Source organism: Arachis ipaensis, chromosome B2, assembly GCF_059453495.1.
Source record: "Arachis ipaensis isolate K30076 ecotype BB chromosome B2, ASM5945349v1, whole genome shotgun sequence".
Taxonomy (NCBI): domain Eukaryota; kingdom Viridiplantae; phylum Streptophyta; class Magnoliopsida; order Fabales; family Fabaceae; genus Arachis; species Arachis ipaensis.
In genome coordinates, this window is record NC_142437.1 from 4,859,389 (window position 1) to 4,879,219 (window position 19,831).

At 30.0% G+C, this 19,831-nt stretch overlaps 2 protein-coding genes across 2 annotated transcripts; both read right to left on the bottom strand.

Annotated features, from left to right (window-relative positions):
* Nucleotides 1-897: 897 nt before the first annotated feature.
* On the bottom strand, nucleotides 898-5,593 carry LOC107623680 (uncharacterized). The gene is made up of 5 exons (XM_016326030.3): nucleotides 2,894-5,593; nucleotides 2,061-2,674; nucleotides 1,676-1,885; nucleotides 1,334-1,551; nucleotides 898-1,254 (listed from the first exon to the last, which is right to left on the bottom strand). Exons 1-5 carry the CDS (start codon nucleotides 5,463-5,465, stop codon nucleotides 1,218-1,220), a joined length of 3,651 nt encoding a protein of 1,216 aa, XP_016181516.1. The 5' UTR covers nucleotides 5,466-5,593; the 3' UTR covers nucleotides 898-1,217.
* Nucleotides 5,594-6,947: 1,354 nt separating this feature from the next.
* On the bottom strand, nucleotides 6,948-11,424 carry LOC107623691 (E3 ubiquitin-protein ligase SINAT5). The gene is made up of 3 exons (XM_016326041.3): nucleotides 10,635-11,424; nucleotides 7,628-8,014; nucleotides 6,948-7,458 (listed from the first exon to the last, which is right to left on the bottom strand). Exons 1-3 carry the CDS (start codon nucleotides 10,848-10,850, stop codon nucleotides 7,096-7,098), a joined length of 966 nt encoding a protein of 321 aa, XP_016181527.3. The 5' UTR covers nucleotides 10,851-11,424; the 3' UTR covers nucleotides 6,948-7,095.
* Between the last annotated feature and the right edge of the window lie 8,407 nt (nucleotides 11,425-19,831).

The following is a 19,831-nucleotide window of genomic DNA, read 5'->3' on the forward strand; positions in this document are numbered from 1 at the left end:
TCTTGCACAGTAAAGTTGTCATTCTTTTTATTGTTCTTTGTTCATTTCATGTTAAGAAAGTTGTTGCTATTTATAAATATCAAGGGAATAAAAAAAATACAGAATTGAATCAAAATTTAGCTATAATTTATTATGATAAATAGTTACATAATCTATTGTCTATCTATTATCTACTATATATATATATATAAAAGACTTAAATAGTATTAAACAAGTTAATAACACCTACATTTTTAAATTTTCTATGAATTTATCATAGTCAACACTAAATTTAATTTGTAAGAATATATCTATATAACTACATTTATAATATCATAGTAAATGGTATCTATAGAACCAACCTATCATCAATTTTATAATTTCTCACATTAAATTTTTCAATTATATAAAAGAAATTATATTATATGAAATGTTAATTCATATAAAGAATCTAAATCATCTAATGTTGCATATTTTATTTGTTAAATAAAATTTATTTTATAAAATAAAAGATAAAAAATATATTAAAGTAAATTAATGACACCTAAGTTTTTAAAGTTCTATATAAAATTTTCATGTTAACGCTAAAGTTAATTTTTAACAACAGAGAAAAAAAAACATGTTCATTAAAATTCTTTACTAATAATAATAATAAAATTTGAAAACTTAATTTATGAATGTTACAACTGAAAATTGTGTGAATATTCATAAATGACTAGAAGTTAAAAAAAATATATTTTCTTTTATTTATCATTATTTGAGTGTTAGTTATATATAGTTTCTCTTGGGTTAAAAAAATCAAAATGCAAAAATAAATCCATATAATTGTGAATTTTTTAAGTCATTAAGAAAATAAATTTATACAAAATATATATATGATAAATTATTTATTATATATTTTAAAATTGGTCTAAATAATTCTATCAAAAAATATTTTATTAAACAATTTTAAATTACTTTATTTTTTTAACACAAATATTGTTATTATATTCTTGTATTTCTCCTAGAAATCTATTTACAAAGCAAGTCTGATTTGAGAAGGGGAAAGAAGTACAAAACTACTATACCACCATGAAAGTTGAGCATGGATGGAATCATTTTACACTCTCTCTTGGCAAGAACAGGAAAAACCAAGCCAAGGCCAAAGCCACCATTACCTTTTATAAATTATATTTTGAAGTTGGAGGTGATGGTGAACATATGCATATCATAATCCTAAATCCTAAACTCTAAACTCTTCACCCGTTTCTGGGTTTCTTCAACCGCCGCTTTAACCTTCAGTCAGTAAGAATGAAATTAATAAATCTATGCTTTAATTTAATGATTATAAATCATAATTATACCAGTTGATTACCTCTTGGTGGTACTGTCACCGAAACCAAACACACCCTTCATTATTGAGTTTATATCCACAGACCTCTCCTTCATCATCATATCATGATACATTTTGCTGCCAATCTCAGTGATTTGTTCCTCCACTTCTTCTAGTGGCTGGTCTATGTTGAGTTGAAGCTCGCCTTTCCTGATGACCGTGACACCAAATCCATTCGCTTTAGCTTCTCGGAAAGCATCCTATCGCACCGGATAAAAGTTAGAAGTGTTTGCAGTTGGGTTTGGATCGGTTCAAAACAAATTAACAAAAGCAAAAATAGAACTAAATGAGCATTGACACTGGCGAGAACATTTGATTCGTTACCTTTGGAGGCCGAGCAACGACGAATGCATTGCCTTTCCCAAGCATTTCCAGATGAGCCTGAATTATGTAACAAAAGTTTTTGCAGTCACTTGCATTTTGGAAGGCGATCACATGGTTCGGCTTAGGTTCCAATTCAAGATCAGAAGCCATCTCCAATGCATAAAATCCCACTCTCTCTTCTCCATCATCAATTGTGTACATCTCAATGCACTGACAGAAAACAAACAACTCAATTCACCATCAATGAATAATAGAGTGGAAAATCTCCAATAATTTTGATCCATCAAAAACTGTAACTCAAGTACATAACATTCATATTTCATCCTTATTTTCAGGATTTGTAAAAGTATTGGAACTAAGAATAAAAGAGATATACATATCTTACCAGCACATGTGGAAGATCTAACCACCACAAGTAATCTTCTTCTTTATCATCTGCATATTCGCGATATTTACTGACTACGGCTTGTGGTCCGAACAATTCCATCTCCCTTTTAAGTTTGTTGAGTTTCTTTTCCATGAAACTCTTGTTCCTCTCAGGTAACCTGTTCATCAGATCAGCTGCTTCCTCGATTTCTTTCTCGGTGATCCAACGATCCAAATCCTTCCCAATATCCTTCATTGTGGCCTTAACTTCTGGGTCTGTTTCGGCATTGTAAGAATCCAGGAAACCTTGGGACCATTTCTTTGTGTGCTGCCAATATTCCTTCCCTGACTTTTTGCCAACTTTCACAGATCCATCACTTCCTTCAATAATAGTCCTCGGTTTCTTCAACTTCTTACTTGGTGCTTTAGAACCATCAACCTTTTCTTTGGAAGATGAATGTGCTGATACTTTTGTAGAGCAATTTTCATCCTTCTTCACAGGGTTCAAATTTTGGGTGGAATTTGTCTTTCTTTGTTCTAGGAATTGATTTAGAAACTCCGGAACTTTCTCCACAGGGGGTCCTTTCCAACGGGGAATTATTTTCTCCGGTGGATCATATATACTAATGCCATCTACAAGAATAAAAACCAAGAATTAGCATTAACCTCAAATCTTTTAAAACAAGATAGCTAATATATCTCAAGAATTTAATCCTACAGAATATGCTTATAAGAAACTCAAGAATATGTTAATATATCATGTCCATGACAAAAGCAACTAAACAATGTTGCCAAAATCATTTCAAGAAATTAAGTTCTCTATATCACATAATTTTGAGAAAATGCAACTACCTGCTCCATAATCAAGATTCTCAATATTTGCATGGAGCCATTCATGGATGTGAGAGAGTTTTTTATTTTCTATTTCCACTTTCTTCTCAAGACCTCTGAAGAAGGCTTCTTTATCTTCAGCATTCATCGAATAAAATGGATCTCGTCCAGATAGTTCATTATCTCGGACTCGAAAAACAATGTCCCTAAGATGATCATCTTGCATCCAATCAAGTTCTCCACCATTTTCAAATCCGAGTGATTCCATCTCAGTGGGAATACCTAGAGGTTGATCAACTCTCTCTCTTGCAACCATGTAATTATCTCTAAATCCTTCTCCAATTTGCTTAAGTATGGGCTCAACTTCATGGAAGTTTTTCTCCAGCCAATTTTCTGTCTTTGCAGATGCCCTTTTCTCTGTGCTACCACCATTAACTTCATGATCTAAAGTGATCTCAGACTTTCGAAGTTCTTCTGCTTCAAGTTCAAAACCAAAGTCTTTGTAGACATCCTTTGCCAGGTTGAATTCCTTATTGTTCTGATCAGAATCTTCACTGGCATTTATGGCAGGTTTAGATTCTGATATTTCATTCAAAGAATCACTTATAGTTTGATTGCTCATGAGCTCATCTTCATTTAAGTTTTCCTCTAGCTGATTTTCTGCCTTTATAGATAGCGTTATATCTGCACTAGTGCCATTAACTTCACTTTCTAAGGTAGTCTCAGAATTTTGAAGGTCTCCTCCGGATTCAATACCGGTGTCGGGGTTTTCTTTCATTGTTGGACCAAATTCTTTATCCGCATGATCAGAATCTTCAGCAGAATTTGTTAAAGACTTAGAATCTGATATTTCACTTAAATCATCAGTTCTGGACACAATTCCATTCATCTCCGATGTTTGGCCATTAAAGTCAATATTACTCGACGGCATAGAATCGTAATCCTCTTTCACATGTTCAAAATTTGTTGATACAGTATCAGGATCTTGTTTGTCATGTTTCTTTGAAAGATACTCCCTAGCTTCCTTTACAGACCGTATGATCCTTGGTTTCATTTCCACAAAGCTTTCATTTGTCACAGATGAGCCATTAATAGGCATAGCCAAGGGTTGGTGGTTGCCTTCTCCATCCTTTGCTCTTACACTATTATTGGTAAACTCTAGTTCCTGTTTATTGGTCTCTGTATCACCTTGAACTAGGATATCTGAAGCATGCGCATTGCATTCATCCTGAATTACCCCATGCGATACTGAACTATCAATAATTCCTGTGTCCTCAACAGATGCTGATTCCAAAATTGCATTACTATCTGTTGTTTTTCTTTCAACTTCATCTTGATCTTTCTCATCATTCTTTTGTACAACTTCCATCTCATTGGATGACTCCTCAATCACAGGACCGTTCCTATCAGTATCTTTACTAACTTGAGACTTTTCTCTAGCCTCAATTCTCCGTGCCTGCCTAGCCATTTCTTGAATTTCTTGAACTTTATAGTCGAAATGCGTAGTTTTACTTGTCACTTTAGCAGACGAACCTTGTACCGCAAGTTTATCAGCAGTAGCCTTAGCCTTAAGAATATTGTTCTTAAGTTGATCCTTATCTAGCTTGGGCTTCTTAATGTCCATTGTCAGTGACTCCGACTGCTCGGGAATAACCTCAATGGCACCCTTCACCAAAACCTCTTTCTCCTTCCTCGCCTTGATCTTCCTCCTCATCATTTCCTTCTCCATCCCCGTGTACTCGACCTCCTCACCTCCAATAGTAAACAACTTCTTCACTGCCCACATCACAAGCATGACACACAATACTCGGCCGCCAACCCGCGAAATCTTTGGAAGCAATCCTGGTTGAGCAATAAAGCCACCAACACCACTAAAAAAACCACTCTCTGCCACCTCCTCCCCTTGAACAACAAACTTAGCCACAGAACTATTCCTTGAAATTACATTATTGCCTTTCTCCATTTCCCTAGCCATGTTCTTAGCATTCGAAATCTTATAAATCACTTCAGGGAATTCCTCAATCACTTCCCTATCAACCTTGTTCCTTCTCAATATCTCATCTTCATCAACAATTACCCTTTTGACACCACCATTGGAATCCTCATAAACAGTGAATATAGAGCCAGAACCTATACCCCAATACTCAAAATCCTTCTTATACTGTTCAACCCAATTCTCTAACTTATTCAACATAACAGACTCACCCAAAGAAAACTTAGACTTTTGTTGTTTTTCCACTTCAAAGTTTTCAACTTTAGTGCCCTCAGAAACACTATCTTCGACCCCATTATTGAAACTAGAAGATTTTTCGTGGAATTCAGAGGGTGGTGGATCAGTGATAGGCTTATTGGGACTTACCCGGTGGTGGTTATCATGGAGGAGCTTCTTCCTGAGATAGTTGCGGCGGTTGGTGGGTCGTCCAAATTGGGCAAAAGTTTGAAACTTTGTAGTCTTTGAGCTGAAAAAATGGGGAGAGAATAATGGGGTTCTGTGAAATCTGGGTTTGTTGCTGTATTTTGATGGGAATTTTGTGTCGCTGAGAGTTTTGGGGTTGCAGAAGATTGAAAATGTTGAAACATTGAGAACGGCCATGGATGAAAGAAGAGAAGCAGCAGCAGCAGCTGCTACACAGAAAGAATCGATGAAATCATAGTTGGATTTGGATGAAGCTTGTTTGAAAGATCCAAGGTTTTTTTGCTTTGGGGGGTTTTAGCTTTCTGCTAATGTTTTCTAATGGTGCTGATGCTAAAATCTTCTACACATGAAGAACTGATGTGGAGTGCTTGTTTGAGTGACACGTGTCCAAAAAAAGTTTAGTTCATATTCTCTCAAATTTTTTTAAAACTTAATTTTATACATGCATAAAACTTTATTTTACATTTTCTTTTAAAAACTATTATATATATTCTAAAAATTAATCAATAAATTAAATAATGTGTATTTATTTATATTTATAGAATAATCAAATTTATCGATTATCACAATAAAATAATTAAATATACAATATTTTTTCTCAATTTGACTAGCAAAAATTAATTTTTTGTGGATCTAAGTTCTATTTAAAAATGTGTCGCATTTTAATGGATTGTTACATATACAATACAAAATTTGGATCTCAATACTTACTTAAGCGAGCAGAACACTCAATCAATCCAAATTAATTTCAATAATTAAATTTATTTAAAATAATATAATAAAAAAATTTAGAAGATAACAAATACATATCTCCATTAATCATGACCATGGCATCATTACTCTTATTATTTGTTGTATTGTCTGATTTAGAGTTGGCTCACATAAGTGCTACAATTGATGGCGCCGGCCTAAAAAGTTGACAAAAATAAATCATTTATGATTTTTGTTGGCGGTGATATGAGTTTTCCATGTTACTATTGTTATATTGTATGTCATTTTCACTCCTAAGGGAGTAATATTTTGTGAAACATTAATGTGAAAAATTGGTACCAATTCCTGGAAACAACTCTTTAAAACTAGATGCAACTCCCTTTTCCTTACAATAATGACTTCCATCATCAAAATAAATAAAATAAAGACCTTCCCATAACATGACACCCTGTGTTTTTTTTTTTTTTTTTTTGTATAGCACTCCTACCTTAGAATATGATTCCCAAAATAATGTACAAGCAACCAACAAAGTGTGTGAAGTGTGAACTATAACATTGATGTTCAAGCAGCAAACCTCATGTTATTTGAGAAATTTAAACACTATTTTTGAGAACATCTTAATAATTGCATCATCTCCATGAATTAAAATGTGACAAAATTTTAAGTTAACTATGGCAGGCTGAATAAAATTCTACTGGATTCAAAGACATCATTGCTTTGTGACCATGTATTTAGATCCAACGTAGTTTTATATTGGTTGTCATAAACCTAACAACCGTCGTCGTTTTTTCCGAATTTGGGACCAGCTATGTACACATAGGCAGAATTTTTTTGAGAATATATGCTTTAAGGAATTTAGCATATCATACACCTAGGACCAAAGATTTGATAAGAATCATGGTTAGAACTTTGGGGAAGAAAAGAGAGAGAGAGGGGAACAAAATCTTATTTTGTAAGTTGAAACTTTCAATCACCATTCATCATTCTTGAATTTCTTTTTTCCAAAATTATCAACACTTAGCAAGAACACTACACCCTCTATTTTTAACTCAATATTGAAGAGAAAGATGCTTTTGTTTATGCTCAATATCAATATCTAGCTGCACAGATTTGGTATGCACACACCACTTTCCGGGTTTTGCTGTTCTTTCCATATCCTTCCAGTTACTCTCAGCTTCAGCTCTTTCCGGTCCCCACCGGAGAAGAAAAGCGCCATGTTTCGGTATACAATGAGGCCGTCATGGCTATCTCTAACCTTCTTGTGGCTATCTCTTATGCTTCTAGGACTGCCCTCGAAGGTTAGTTTCCGGCCGTTTCCTCCTACCTCCAAGCTGTAGCTATAGCTCCGTGCATCTCTTTCGTCGCCCATGAAACGCAGGAATGCCATGTAAACAGGAGCTGTACCGAGCTGGAAGGCTTCGAAATGGAGACAGAAGTACTGACCAAAACAGTGGAAGACCTAACAGAATCAACAAAACAATTACCATATCAATTTTCCAGAGAAATAACAAGTAATTCTAAGCTCATAATTTCAAAACCAACAAAACAGCTTATAAGCATAAGTAACATTTTAGAATTGTGATGTTTTTACCAAACTTAGAACTCCATACTAAACTTTATATGCTTACAGTCAGCATCCACGTGGCGTTTTCGACTTCCATCGGATTAGACTTGACATAACGATGGTTAAAAGTGCATCCAGAATGCATATCAACCCTATGATCATCCCTTAAATGAGCAACAAGGTACGGAATATCCCCGACAATAGAGCAATCCGATCCGGCGTAGGGGCAGTTGTAAGGTCTGAAGTTACAAAGAGACTCATGTTTGAGTTTGCTGTAATATGGAAATATCTCTGGACAGCCAAGAGAGCTATATCTGCAAGGCAATTCTAGTGATTCCGCAATCTTCTCCAACGCCAAACACCTTATGTCACCGAGTTCTTGTCTACAAGTAGGACACCGGTTATGTACCCTTGTCTTACAAGTTGAACAAAGGGTATGTCCATTGTGGCACTGCATGACAGAACAAAACAAAATAGTTGGTTTAAGAATAATCAATAGGCATCATGAATCCAAAGCTAGGTAGTCTAAAACATTCTTCACAATAGAAAATACCAAATTTGACTCTATGTATATCAATAAACAAAAGTACAAGGCAAAACATGGAATTAAGAAATCACCAGACTTGACTACACTCAAGATATATGCACAAATAAGTGAATGGACTTCATGCACTAGATTCTCGCTTAGTTTGGTAAAGTTTTTACTTTTTGAAAGTAGCTGTCTTTTAAAAGACAGCTTTTTAAAAGCTGCAGCACTTTGTGTTTGGTAAAATCAAATTAAAAATGACTTTTAATAAGTACAAGCACCACAATTGTGTTTGGTAAAATAACTTTTAAAACTTAAAAAAATTTATAATAAACATGTTTATAACGAAGAATAATTTCTTTTTTCAAATTCTTTAAAATTTTATATAATATTTTAAAATAAAAAATTATTTTATATATTGGCTCACCTTTATAGATCACAAAATAGGACACGTATCTCAAATAAATTACTCTTATGATTATATATCTATATTTACATATGTATATACATGTTGTTATTATAATTTTGACTAATGTTCATGCAAGGAAAATTTTATGATTGGTTTTCATAAACCAAGTCAACCTCTCCACGTTTCAAAGAACAGATAAAAAACAAACAAACATCATAGATCTACTGAAAAAATATAAAAACAATGCACAAAAAAATAATATAGATAGATAGAAGTTCATACCTAATATGTGATAGAGATGTATTTGTGTTGAAATTTGTGAAGATTAGGTTGAAAAATAAAAAATATATGAAGATTTGTGAAGGTAAAGATGAGAAGTTAGAAATATAAAGATTTCAATGGCAATATAATAGCGGGAAATATGTGCCGAAAAATAAATAAAATTTGATAAGCACAAGCCAGCTTTAAAAAGCTTCCACTTAGGTGCTTTTAAAAGCACAAGCACCTCTTGAAAAAGCTTTACCAAACCAAGCCTTTGAACCTTGGTAACTACTAATGATCCTTTTATTAATCTTCTAGTTAATTTCCACCGCCAATTACTAAGATTTGATCATGTTCTTATCCTATGGTAAACTCTCTTAAAGAGTACGTTTGGTTTTTGGTGTTGGGGGGATGGGGTGGAAGTTTTCGTGGATGAGTGTAAATTACATATCAAACTCATCCACAAAAATTTTCGCTCCATTTTAACCTCTCAACCAAACACACCCGAAGGTCGTAACCCGTAACCAATAGTAAAAGGACGATTTAGTATCTTCTCGTACCTGTTTGAAAGAGATGGATGTACCTAATTCTCCCATAGGCTATACCACCCCAAATGAAAAGCTCAATCAGAAACTACACATCTCCAGATATCTCATCTACTTACACAAACTCTTATAATTGCTGTGTAGAAATTTGTGTTAGATCTTGTAGCCTATCTAGCAGCATCAATGAATTTATTCATAGCATAATTCAGAAACCTTCCCTGCAAAGTGACTTGCATAATATCCATCCTATTCTACTTAGATTACTACTTTATAGGTTCCTCTCTTTACCAAGATAAAGTTATTTAACAAAGTTCTTGATTGATTAAGATGCATTGATTAAAGACAACAATCCTCATAGGAATAATCATAAGCTGTATATTAGCCTTATAGTTAATGTGCCCAATTCTTTATTCCCTTAAAGTGCAGTCTATAAAGGTATCCATTATTGTAATTTTCACCCTAACTTTTACAAGCCCTTTATGTAGAGATAAGTGTGTGCAATCACACCAAACCTTACCCTATCATTATGCTTTCTAGCAATTAAAGCCACTTAATTTGTGTCATCCAACAGAACAGTGTTAACCAAATAGCACTACACCCTAAGGCCGCGTTCGACGACTGTTCCAATACATCAAATACAAGAGATACCGAGACAGTAGAAACCGAAAAATTTGCTCCCATTGTACTCATATCACTTATTTTCTTCTTCAAACAACTTAGTTTCTCCGAATGTGTCTGAATTCCTATCCCGGGACAGTCCCCAAATGCGGCCTAAGAGGGCAAAAGCTAAACCATGAATCCATGATGCATATTGCTTTCCACCAAATGAGGCATAAATCTCAGTTGTTAGAACTTGGAAGCACTAGTGTTGATTCAAGGAAATAACAAACCTAACTTTGAATCAAGCTCATCAGTTGAACCATTAATAATTTAATATGCAATGCCAACATTTGAATTCAGCAACTTTCTTTAGCGTTGATATTTTGAACTCATCACCCTAAACCTAACCCCAGAAAAAGTCAAAAACTTTTTGAGCCACCAAGCTTTGAGTCAATGAATCAACAACCCTTGTCTCTTAGTCCTGTTTTCAACAACCCCCCATATGATTCAACATCACCCAAATCATTCAAAGCTGAAATCTTTTTCCTTTGGAAACATGAGATCCATGAAACAAAATCCAACCCATAATTCCTAAAATCAAATTCAACACTTCTAATGCAACCCTATACCTTAACAACCACAAAAGAACAAAGGCTACCTAAGTCAGCATAAACACATAACAAAATTGAAGCTACCAAACCAAAATGGATTGATGGAAAAAACAACAAACCTGATGGATTGGAGGGTACATTGAATTTGTGCAAACAGGACACTCAAGAAGCTCATGAACACTTGTAGCTGTGGAACCACCACCACTGCTATGATGAACCTTGTTGATTGAAGAAGAATACTGATGATGATGATGATTGTGATGTGGATGATGCACATCTTCATCATCCATCATGATCAATGATGATACAGTACTATTACTATCACCAGATTCCATTCCTCTCCCAAAGCTAACACACTAGTAAGCTCAATTTCCTCAAATCTATGTATTCTTCAACGATGTGTGTCTTTCTTTTCAATCATATATGCATCAGAAAAAACAAAACACAACAACTAAAAATTGAAGCTTTTTTGTGTGTGGGATAAAATGTAAGCTCAGTTTTCAATTGGGTGTGAGAATTTGAAGATAGAAAACAAAAAGGAAGAATTTTTTTATTTGTGTTGATCACAGATAAACAAGACCAAATACGACGTTTGTTTTCCCTCTTTCCTATGTTGTTCTTCTTCTCAGAAACCCTTTGATCAGAATCAAACAGTTCTCAGCATTTCATAGAGTAAGAGGAGGAGGAAGAAGATTAGAAGAAGATTAGAAGAAGAGAAGTAAGTGCAAGGAAAGAGTCAGAGAGAGAATAGAATGCAACACACAATGTAAGAAGAAGAAAAAAAATATGTGGAAAGTGTATTGAGTTTTTTTGGGTTTGTGTAAGAAAAGCTGAGATTTTTCTATCACAAAAAAGAAAGGAAAAAAAAAAGTGAAAGTAATTTTTATTTTTATACATCATTGGAAGCTTGAAAAAGCATAAGTAATTGATGTATAAATATTAAATAACTAGATTTATTGGTTTTGTATTGGATATTATTATTATTATTATTTTCAAAATTAATGATGAGACTCGAATCCAAAACTTTGAAGTGAGGAATGAGAGACTATGTTATTTGAATTACAGTTCGTTGATTATATTATTATTATTATTATTATTATTATTATTATTATTATTATGGATGTAACATTTTTAAACTAGATTTATCCACAAAGAAAATAAAATTCAAATTCTTAATTATTAAGAAAAGAGATTTATATATATCATTAATTCGTTTTACTTTTTTATTATTTCAGATACGGTTTAATAGTCTAATATACTATGGACATTTTTAAATGAAAGCATGTTTTATAATGAGGAATGCTAGAGGCCAGCAACTTTTGTGATTTGTAGCCATTAAATAGTCATCAATGATGGTTTTAATGGTGTGAGATTGGTGTAAACTTTCATCCAATTGTTCACTTTTCTTTGTGGTTACATGCTGACCAGAATTTAACAAAGTTGCTAGCTCCTAGACTTTTTCTTTTATAATTTAAATCTTAAATTTTATTATTTCAAACATACATGACCGAAGTGTGTAATTAATATTTACTAAACTAATGTAAAAAACAGAACAATTTTTAATTGAAATTTATAATGACTATTGATTTAGAATAAGATAATTTGTAAATAATTCCAGATTAATTAAGCCTCTATCTTTGATAATTTATTATTCTTACCATCCTCATTATTGGTCAAGGCTATGATGCAATACAAAATAGATGTATTCAATGGAAGAATAATAAAATTTGAAGGTGAATCTAAATGAATTAATTAATTACCTAACCAAAATCTAAACCAAACTAACTTATCACAATAAGCCAAAATATATATATATACTAATCTTCAAAAGTATTTACTACACATAATATCTTTTTAGTACAACTTTTATTATTATTTAATTAATTATTATAACTCATTAGATTTCTTTCTATTTGTTACATTGATCACTTCATACAATAATAAACATTAGGTGAACATTATTACACTTATGAAACCCAGTTGGTTCTTTAATTTAGGTACTTTATTTATAACTCTCTAAACCATGTGAAGGTAGAGAGAGATGTTGTGGTCTCAAAGTCTCAACCATTAAAGGATGCACGATATGTTTCATTTGATTGATGATGGACCTATAATGCCACTATCTCATCATCATTATTGGAATAAATAAATAAATAATATTTTCATTTTTCTTTGAGCTGTATAAGGGTCCTCTATGTAAAACTTTTTCCATGCATGCGGGGTGTTAGGTTTAACAAAAGTTTTTATTTTTTATTTTTTCTATTTTTTAAAGTGTGTTTTTTAAGTGAGATAATACTTAATTTAGTTTTTGAAATTCTCGTCACTCATTAAAATAATCCTAATAAACTCTTAAAAATGATCAAGTTGTTTTTTAAATTTACAAATTGTGAATCTCCATTCGTTATTAATTTAACTGTCGTTACTCGTTAAAACAGTGTTAATATGAATCGCTATAATAACAAAGTGAGATCTCCAATAATAAAATAATGTGGTTAAAATTTTAATATAATCAGAGAAGTGTACTAAATTGGTTAATCAAATTTATTTTAACTCATGATTATATATTGATATAGACATAAAAATAAAGGTGGAAACTCAGGTGCAGTCGACTTAACGTGAAGTTGATACTTGAGAGCCGTTAGATGATTTGACTAAGTTGACTAAATTTTCATCTAACGTCTCTCGGGTATCAACTTCACGTAAAGTCGATTGCACCTGAGTTTTTACCAAAAATAAAACATAAAAGATAAAAACTTTTGTTAATAATAGTGTGGCAAAAATTTTAAATAACTAATAGATATACATTTCTTATATTAACAAATTATTTTCCATTTTCAAAATTTGAGATACTTTTTCGTAATAGTAAAAGAGAAACGCATACTTTTAGCAAACTTATATAAATTGTATATGGGAATTTTTACTTCCAATTTTAAAGTGGTTCTTGCAACTTTGACGAATATTAGAGTTGTTTCGTGGCCAATTTTTTTTAATCATATTTGGATTGTTATCACTAATTTTCATTAATATTATGATGTTTTGGTATAATATATTAACACGAGAATATTTAAGATAAAAAGAAATTGTAACTTATGATTTTAAACAGAACAAATACTAAAAAAAATTACTAAAAATTGTGGGTCACGATTTCAACAATTTAAAATATTTATATTTAAATGTTATTAACGATTTTAAATTAATCTAATATCCAACTCAAATTGTGAGTGACAATTTATGTAAATTTATGTATAATTATCGTATCTACGAATTACACTTTTTATCCTTAAAATTCAGTATTAAACCCATTTTATCATCATATTAAAAATAATTTTTTTTTGTAGCCGATAAAATAGTAATTGAAATAGGATAAGATATATCTTGAAAATAAATGTCATATAAATTTTTTTAGTGTGATAATAATTATGATGGTCTTGACTTATTCAAAACAGATTGTCTTCTGGTTATATTATTTAGTGTATAGTCATAAAAATTATTAAATGATTAAAGTAGTTGATGAAAATTAATCATATACCTAATATAAGTTATATTGGTTTGTATGGTAGAATAGAAAATATAGCGATTAATTTAGCTATCGAATTTTAAATAAAATTACGAAAATGTTTGATAACCAAAGAAAATTAGCCAAAAATAGCCATAACTTGCTTTATTTAGCGTTCATTAATTGTTGCGACAATTAATAAATGCTAAATAAGGCAAGTTCTGGTTGTTTTTTTGTCTCCCTAATATTACCGGTAAAATTAATTGTCAAATCCTTAGCAATCGATTTGATAGGTCGCAAAATTTTAGTTACTAATTCGCAAAAGTTTATATTAGCGACCAATTTTTAGTTAAGAGTGACCAAAACAATGACAAATTAAATCTGTCGTTAAAAATCGATTACTATCTTAAAAATTTCTTGTAATAAATTACTAAATTTCCTCATTTGGATTGGCTACCTTATGATTTTTTACTAAGAAAAGAAAAAAAAAAACTCCAAATAATGAAAGCTACGTTTCCTAATAATAATTTATATAGTTTTGGAGTTATTCATCTTTGTCATATTAAGTATTATTGTTGCTTAATTAGAGGGCACATCTTGAAAACGTTTGAGGAACGGATAATCTGAAAATTATTTAAGGTATAGCTTTCGGGTCACTTATTGCTACAAATTTTAATGTTAACTTCCCCTTCAAGGCTTAATTTTTAATAACATTATAAATAATTTTAATCATTTATCTCCGGCCTTATGATTATGACAATTCTTTTCTTCTCTTTCTTTTATTTTTATTTTTTTTTTAAATTTGCTAGACATCTTCATTACTTAATTTATTTGCCTTTTTCTTTGGATTTTGTTATGTACTATATTTTGTTGTCTACTTATAGAAATAACAGATTAAACGGATTAATATTTATAGATTTCATATTTTACTAGATTATTATTAATCTTTATGGAATTTATTGCCATGCTTACACTAGATAAGGTGGGAATAAATGAGAACAAAAAAAAAAAAAAAAACAATATCCCTAATCTCTATCATAAAATAAAATAAAAATTACATTACTAAAAATAACAACTTTCTATAAAAGATTAGAGAAATTAAATAATCAACTAATCCACTAGGTCTATATACTCTACATATAAGGAAAAATTTCAAGTGTACCGGAAACACCGGTTTTTCAATTGTTTTAACCGTTGATTTCAATTAATATATATTATATATATTTTTTATAATTTAAATCAACGATTAAAACAACTGAAAGACCGATATTTTCGATACACTTAAAATTCTTCCCAACATATATACATATGCTTTATTATACATAGATCTACTTCAAGTATTAAACTTTTTTCCTCAAAGAGTTACATGCCATTACATTCCTTGAAAAGAGTTACACGTCATTTTCAAGTGTTTAAATGACATGTTAGAATTGAAAACAAGTAACAAGGACTAATAATTAATAGAAAACAAGAAATTGTGTTAAATAATTTGGCCAACTATTAATAATACTCCTTCCTTGTTAAATAAATATTTTTATTTTTTAGATTATTATTAAAAATTTAATATATTTACATAATTTTTTATTATTAGATACATTAATTTTCTGAAAATATTAAAAATAAAAGACACACTTATGTAAAAAAAATGAATAATTAATAATAACCAATAATAATATAACGTGGAATTCAGGACAAGATTGTGATATATATATATATATATAAGGATCATATTAAGGCATGGATTAAGTGTTTCTCAAACATTGCAAGAGATATGTTTGTTTTGTGCTACATGGGAAGCGTTAAAACAAAATTATTGGCATCAGATATGACTTGGAATCAACGTTACTTCAAGGCAAAATCACCATGCTGAAAGATTCCACAGTATATAAAAAATAATTATTTAAATTAGTTTCTAAATATTTTAAAAACGGATATTTTAATTTTTTTAAAAAAATTAATACGTAAATTAATTTTTAATGTTTTCTTCCATTAAATATAACAATTTTCAGATTATTTTTTAACATAACTCACTAATAAAAAATATTAAATTAATACGTAAATTTATACACATAATAATTAAATATTTACCTGTACAAAAAGGATAAAATAGTCCATAATCTTAACTATAATAATAAAAAAAAACTTATATTAGAAGGTAATGTACTATGTACTGTCAAAAAAAAAAAACTATTTTGTAGGTCACAAACAAAAATAGTGATGTAAGATGCTTCATTATTTTTATTTTTATTTGTAGGAGTATATTCTCACAAAATTCACCCTCTCATGATTATAAAATAGAGTAACATGTACTTAATTGTGGGTCCATATTTTAATTTATTCTATACTAACAAACTGAGTATATATATATATATATATATATGGAAAAGTATAGAGTACCAACATATTATCTGTCAATTTATTGTCAATAATAATTAATTATTATATTTTAAATACATATATAAAGAGACACATCCAGAAAATATATTTATAAAGACACTTCTATTAAACACAATCATAAAAAAGATATTTTTATTAGACATATTTACAAAGACACTTCTATTAAACACAGTTATAAATAAGAGTTGGCAAAAATTGACAAAAATACTGTTGGTAATATAACGGGATTATATATATATATATATATATATAATAAATGAATACACAAAAAAAAAGGTATATAAATTTTTGTCTATCCATGTTACACAACTCACAAGTGATTTAACCACACAAAATTAAAGATAGATATTATTAGGGCCAGAAACTCTCAGGTTGGTTCCTAAAGAATGGGGCAAAGGGAATATTTCATGAACATTGATCCACCTCTACCCCTCCTCTACCTTTTTAATTTTGTGGAATGATTATGAGTGTTTCTTTTTTCTCTTAAAAAAAAATCTGTTTACATATGATGTCACCCATTATTGGTGATGAGTAATAAGCTCAGTTCCAAAATTTCAATTTTAGGGATATTATCTTCTTGTAATTAATAATTTTTATTTTTTTATTTTTTTTTAAATTAAAACCCAACAATTTGCTCTCAATTCATGAAGGTCCACCATCACCAGACATGAAGGTAAGGTGCTTATTATCATTAATAGTAATGGAAGCCATTTATGATATATAAGACTTTTTGACGCTGCTGATTATTCTTAAATATAGTTTGATAGAATATTTATAAGGTAACGTTTATTTTTAGAAATTAAAATTGAGATTGTGAAATTGAAATTTAGTATTGTGTTTGATGGTTAGAAATTGAAACTAAAATTTTGTATGATCTACAAAATTTTAGTCCCTTTAGTAAAAGTATAATAATTCCATACATTTTTTACATTTTTATTTAAATTCAATTTAATAACTTGATGTGTTAACTATTTGTTACTTTTATGGTCTCTCTTACCTAGAATCATTTGCAAACCCTCTTCATATCACCAAATGGGAAAGAATGAGTTGACTGCTGACACTTATTTAAACAAACGAATTCTAGTACATGCAGCAGGCGGGATTCGAATTCTCGACACTTATTTAAACAAACGAATAAGTTGACCACTCAATCAATCCAAATTGGTTAAACCTCCGTCATATTTGTGGTAGAGTATGAGATGGGAAAGATTGTATGGATGGAAGAGTTGGGCCGGGCCTCAGTTGTGGGCCTATAGCTATTGGACCTTTGTACATGAGATGCTTGGGCCAATTCCTAATAGTTATATATAGTAGTATATGATTGAAAAATTGTTGTCACCTATAAAAAGATATGGTTGATTTTTTTCTTTACAATTAGTTAAATCTTTTTAATATTTGAAATGCTAAAACAACTGCTGAAGCCCGCCAAAGAAGGAACAATTGAAATATACAAAAAGAAAAGAAACTAATAGCATTAGAATGGTCCTCTCCATTTTTGTCAGAAAAAAAAATTGGTGTTAATCCAAGACCTTTTTATTTTTAATATTAGAGTGATAATAGTATTTTTTAAAATGTAAATTATTGGAGTGTTATTCTCAAATGTGAAACCATTTAATTAAAGAAGTAAAAATCAGACCGTCTGATTTATTAGAGGTACAGAAATCAGACCATCTGATTTGTAGAGGTACACAAATCGAACCGTGCGATTTGTGTTAAAAAAAAATTTAAAAATTTGAGGTACAGAAATCGGACCCTCCGATTTGTGTACTATCCACGATTTTAAAAAACACAAAAAATTACAATATTAAAGTATATCACTACTTTTATTCCATAACAAAAAAAAAATAGCCTTAATACAAGCATATTTGTATATTTATGTCAATATATAGCCTAAGTTGTTTTCATCTTTCACCTACCATATACTAAACAAAAAATGTTAAATCATGTCAAAGAAACTATGTATGAATTCGTGAATTTTGTTTTAATTTGTTAAATTTAAGTTTTAAAAATCTTACTTTGTGTTAGATTTAAGTTTTAAATGTGGGATTCACTTAATTTTATTCTAAAATAATTTACTAAAGTAATGGTATCTTAATATTAAATCCAAAATTTTAGATTAAAGTATCTTACTTCATAAAATATTAAAATCAATCTTTTAACAGCTTAGAGTCCAACACCATGGGAAAGAGACAAAATTGATCAATTATTCTCTTTTTCTCTAATTCCAAAAAGGGTAGTTTTACATTCCTTCTCCTACTAACCATTTTGACAATTTTCTCCATTTGTCTCCTTTGTGCTCACACATTTTGACTTATTTTTACATGCATGTGCTACATGGGCATTTTCGGAATTATGTGAGATATTCCAACAAAGCATGTGCCCTTGTCTGTCCATGCTTATGAATTATATGTGTAGGAAAAAATAAATAATATACACCAATAAAGTATTATTATCACTATGCAATAATGCATTAACCAACTTTGTTGATAATTGAAAATATTGTATCTTTTTTTGGTGTCTGAAAATATATTGTATCTAAATTGTTGAAGTTTTGCTATGTAAAGAGTTCATGTGTTTCTATACATTATTGCAGATGGAGTCAGAAAGAAAGAGACAATTGGATAATTTTTTAAAAGATAAAGTATTATTTGTTTATAATATTTTGTTAAAAATCAAAATTACTTTTAACATTTTTTACTTTTAAAAATGTCTCTTTATAATAAATTTTTAAAATAATAGCCTGTCAAAATATAATTTTTAAACAAATTTTTATTTTAAATTCATTGTCACCTATCTAAATTTTTAATTTTTAATTCTATTTTGTTCTGCTTAAATTCGTTTATTGTCACTTCCGAATTCTTTTATTCTACCACTCACAAAAATTACCAACAACAATTATTCAACAAATAATAGAGCCAGTATGTATAAATTAGAATGAAAAAGACAGAAGTAATGATAGTAACGATAATAAAATGAGTGTGGAAGAGACTATATTTTTATTGATTAGTTTGGATTTAGAATGAGAATAAAGAGAGGGTAAAAAAAGGATTTTGTTTCCTAACTAATTGGCATAAAAAAATAAATTTGTTCAAAATTTAACATTTTTTTAACAACATAACTATTTTAAAAATTAACATTTTTTTTCATTTTTAAGATCAGAATAATATTTTATCCGACCATCAATTTTAACAAGAGATATTCCTTTATCTTTGTTTTAGATCCTTAAATTAATATACTTTAAGAAATAGATATATGGAATTATGAATGGTGAAAAAAGAAAATAACAAAAAAAATATAGAGGTCATGAAGTGACATTGTCATTAATAAAGCTGTGAAAGAATAAGAAAAAAAAGATGAAAAATGTTGTACTTTGTATTTCTTGATTATTATTGATTGATTGATTGTATTGTGAATTATGAAGGT